The sequence below is a fragment of the Dipodomys ordii genome, unplaced genomic scaffold (genome assembly GCF_000151885.1).
Source record: "Dipodomys ordii isolate 6190 unplaced genomic scaffold, Dord_2.0 Scaffold76, whole genome shotgun sequence".
NCBI lineage: Eukaryota > Metazoa > Chordata > Mammalia > Rodentia > Heteromyidae > Dipodomys > Dipodomys ordii.
The window spans coordinates 4,929,326-4,933,293 of record NW_012267292.1 but is presented as its reverse complement, the minus strand read 5'-3'; the positions used below and the strand labels follow the sequence as shown (position 1 = coordinate 4,933,293).

General features: G+C 54.1%; 1 protein-coding gene across 3 annotated transcripts; it reads left to right on the top strand.

Moving 5' to 3' along the window:
- The first annotated feature begins 247 nt into the window (after window positions 1-247).
- Prr15 (proline rich 15) lies at window positions 248-3,726 on the top strand. 3 transcript variants are annotated; one of them, XM_013024408.1, is made up of 2 exons: window positions 248-310; window positions 2,342-3,726. In XM_013024408.1, the coding sequence occupies exon 2, from the start codon at window positions 2,472-2,474 to the stop codon at window positions 2,847-2,849; it is 378 nt and encodes a 125-aa protein (XP_012879862.1). In that variant the 5' UTR covers window positions 248-310; window positions 2,342-2,471; the 3' UTR covers window positions 2,850-3,726. The 3 variants fall into 3 exon arrangements, with proteins under 3 accessions (XP_012879862.1, XP_012879860.1, XP_012879861.1); XM_013024406.1 differs by lacking the exon at window positions 248-310 and adding an exon at window positions 321-716; XM_013024407.1 differs by lacking the exon at window positions 248-310 and adding an exon at window positions 1,219-1,279.
- Window positions 3,727-3,968: the final 242 nt, after the last annotated feature.

Here is a 3,968-nt window from a genome sequence, read left to right as displayed (position 1 = left end):
TCGGGGTCTCCCGGCTCGGCGCTCCACGGTGTTCAACTCCTGAGGTCGGTTCGGCCGGCGGGGCTCCGCGCAGCTTTCCTCCAATCAGATTCCTCGAGGCTGGCGCCACGTCGCGACCTGATCCAATCTGGTCCCCGGGAGGGCGGGCACGCCAAGTGCCTACCTGCACCTGTGGCAGCGGAGGCCGCCGAAGGGCGCCCCCCCCGCCCTCCCCTCCTCCCTCTTCCCCCTCCCCCCCCCGCTCCCCCCTCCTCCCAGGGCAGCCGCGCCGGGCTCTGGTTTCCCCAATCACTGGGCGAACCACCAGCAGGTAGGCAGATGTCTTTTCCCGTTCCTAAGGACGCAGTGGAAGGTTCGGTGCGCCCGAGTGAGCTGCCCAGGGCCCACCTCCCGGCGGCTTCCGAGCGGCGCTAGAGGGGAGGGGAGGGGGGAAAGAAGGACGCGCCGAGAATGTAAGCTCCGAACCCGGAAAGATTGCCTGCGCAGACGGCGCCGCGGAGCCCGGGCTGCGCGCTGCGCGCCGCGGTTTGAAGGCGCCACGCAAGACCGGCAGCGGCCCCTGGATTCGAAGGCAGCGGCCCGAGGCCCCCCGCCCCAGGATCTCCACCGCCCCGCCGAGGGGCCTCGGCGCCCAGGCGTCGGGCAGCTCGCGGCATGCGCCCTGGGCCTCTCCGCCGTGCGCGGGGGGCCGGGGTCCGCTAAGGAAGCTCGAACAGGTGAGCGGGCTGCGGCGGCTCTGCGGGGCTGGCTGTCACTCCGGGTGCCGTCTCCGCGTCTCCTGCGCCCGCCTCCGGGCTCCGGGCGCTGGCGCGATCTTTCGCGTCTGTGCGGTCTCTGCTTTGCACAATTCGCACAAGCCCGTGTGGCGCACGGAAAGTTGATGCGGTGCCCGGTGCCCGGCAGGACAAAGCCGGGCCTTGGGAGCCCGCCTCCGCCGCCGGTGCTAAATCCCTTTGAAGGTGTTTCCCCCTCCACCACCCCCGTTTTGCAAAAGAGAAAGGAAAGCGGGGTGTGTGCACCCCCAATGCGCCCGTTTGGGCCTCAGGATGCGGGTGGCCTTTTGCGTGGAAAAGAATTTGGGGGGGCGTTTGAGCTTTTATTATTTGCAAGTCCAAGCAAGAAAGTGTCCTCCAGGTCACCTGGTGGAAGAGCTGCTGCTTGAGTTTCGGTGCTCACCGGGGCTGCGGTGCCACCCCCCATAGGCGCCAGGACTTCCTTTCCCAAGCGGTTCCCGTAGGAAAACCTCTGACCACAGACACCTTCGAAGTTTCCATCTCTGGTACTTACAACCCCGGTGCGGGGGGGGGGGGGAGAGAAGGAAAAAGAGAGAAAGGGGGGGCAGAGGAAGGGGGGGAAGGAAACCTAGAAGGAACCCCGGGGAGGATCTCCCAGCGGTCCTGCACGTTAGCTACAAGTGCTATTCAGCAGTCTTTGGCTCCCCTGAGGAGCTATTAAAAGATTGAAGGAATATGCACATTGTTTTGGAGCTCCTGGTTGTGCTCCATATTTTTTGGAGGATAGGATTTGCTCAAAGGAAAAGAAGTCTTTACTTTGTAACTGAAATGATCAAGAGTTGGGTTGTGTGATACAAACAGACTCGATGCATATTTTCATGCAGAGCTAAGGAAAGAGGGAAGGAGTTCATTCTCCACTGGGCCTTATCTCCGCTCTGGGCTGAGCTTGGCTTCTGGGGAATATAAGGAGGAGTAGGATGGCTGGTTTTAAGGGAAGTTTAGTCTTGCTAAAGTTACAAGGCAGAATTGGGTGGAAGTGGAGTTTAAAAGAAGCAAAACTGCCCCAATTGCTTGCTGGGAGTCTAAGTTCTCTGAACTCTCATGTGGAAAGAAATCTTGCGACTGGGGTATATAGGAGGAAGCCTTAGGAAAATGTGTGGGTAGTTCTTGTTTTGTTTTGGTTTTTGGCAGTGGAATAACTCTGTTCACCTGTACACCATTACATTTGTTTCTGAACAGCTTCTTCCCAGGTCAGACATGCTAGGCAGGGCGGGTCACCACGGGCATCCATCTGTAGAGTGAATGGAACAAGCCCTTTTCCCCCTCCAAGTAGGTGGATCCAGTTCCCTGGGCACCGTTGGCATGCTGACCACAGCACCTCCCCTGTCCTCCAGCAAAGACTGAGGCCTGAAGATGGAGGATGGATAAAGGCTACATTTCTTCCCTCCTCTGGAAGCAAGACAGTGCCTTCTGGGGCCAGTGGCTCAGCCTTAGAGCTTGGGGTGCTTTAAACTAGTCCCAACAGGTGCCAGGCCCAACACATGGGGAGAGATTGAGATTAGGAGATTTCCACCAATCCAGTAACCAAGTCTTGTTTTCTTGCCCAGTACAAGGCGCTGTTTTGACCCCCTCCCTGCAACCTGCCAAAAAAAGAAGCAAGCCAAGGGCTGGAGTGAACCCTGAGGGAGACTGAGTGCGGCGGCCAGGGCAAGTTAGATCCCCGTGCCTGCGGGGACGATGGCGGACAGCGGCAGCTCCAGCCCCTGGTGGAAATCACTAACCAACAGCAAGAAGAAAAGCAAGGAAACCACCATGGAGGCGCAGGCTCCGTCCCAGACCGACCCAGATCTCGAAGATCCCCTTTCCCCCAGCCCAGACTGGACTAGCAGCTCCCAAGAGAACCAGCACCCCAATGTCCTCGGGGGCACTGGTGAGACCCTCAAGGCAGACAAGTTGTGTGGGGAGAAATCAGGCAGCAGCCGCCGCAATTTGAAGATCTCTCGTTCTGGTCGCTTTAAGGAGAAGAGGAAAGTGCGTGCCACTCTGCTCCCAGAGGGAGACAGGTCCCCTGAGGAGGCCGACTTTGCAGTGGACCCACAGGAGAGCAAGCCATAGCCTGAGCCAGCTCCAGGACTGTGTCTCTCCCCACCATTGCCCTCACATCAGTTCTAAACTCGAGAATTCTACCTGCCCCGGCACTTGGTGGCTCTCTCACACCGCGAAATTCAGAGTATTTCACACAAAGACCTCCCCGTGATTTATTTTTCTGGAAATTGAAGTGTCTCTTGAGTTTTGCATAGTTCAAGACTCAGAAGTGCACTAAGTATTTATTTGTGGCAAAACAAGATACCTTCGTTGAGGAGTTGGCATGAGGTTGGTTTTTTTTTTTTCTTCCAAAAGGCAGTTTGAGGCCTGACCCTCACTCTGGTCACTTTGAGAGTGAGATGGGTATATATTGGTTCTTCTCTCAGAGACAGTAAGTACCCGAGCTTCAACTCTGAAGTCTCTTGTAGGAGGAAGATGAGTTCCTGATGTGTACTCTGGAGAACAAATCATAGTGCTGTTTCGTGACCAAGAAAGGCAGGTTAGGGTCTGACCCAGAATTTATGCTTTCAAGTGAAGGAAGAGGGGAGAAGAACCATTCCTAAGTTAGAAACTTCTTGAAGTAAGGCAGGATTGTTTCCAAAGTGGAATTGCAAAACGAATCTGCCTGGTTTAGTGTGGACTATTAAAATTGTTGCACTGTAAGACTTAAGGTGACTTTGTATTTTTTCCATTCCAAGATTGAAGCTCATCATACTTAAAGGCAGGCATGCAAAGTCCGAGGTGACAGAGTTAATCATTTGCCATACGACATTGGAAGAGAACATTTCTAGAAACCAGAAACGCCCAGACTGGAACCAGCTAGCCAGATATTCCAATTTACTAACCAAATTCAAGGAAGGGAGGTACCAAGTCATTATTTCTAAATTCTCCTTTGACTTCAGTGCACTTTCATAGAGTAAGGTATTTAATAAACAAAGATTACATTCCTTTCAGTACCTACTGATTGGCCTTACTTAACAATTGTCCAAAAATGTTTAAACTAGTGGATCAAATTCATTCAGTTTGTGTGATGCCACTTTTTCCCCACCTTTTTGCTTCAAAAGCTTATTCCTTTCCATCTAAAGCCTGCATTTATCTCATTCCACAGCCTTTAGATCTATCAAAACTGAAGGTTCTTAACAAAAATCT

Excerpts from the sequence above, each read along its gene's own strand:
- Prr15 (XM_013024408.1), top strand. The coding sequence starts at position 2,472 with ATGGCGGACAGCGGCAGCTCCAGCCCCTGGTGGAAATCACTAACCAAC.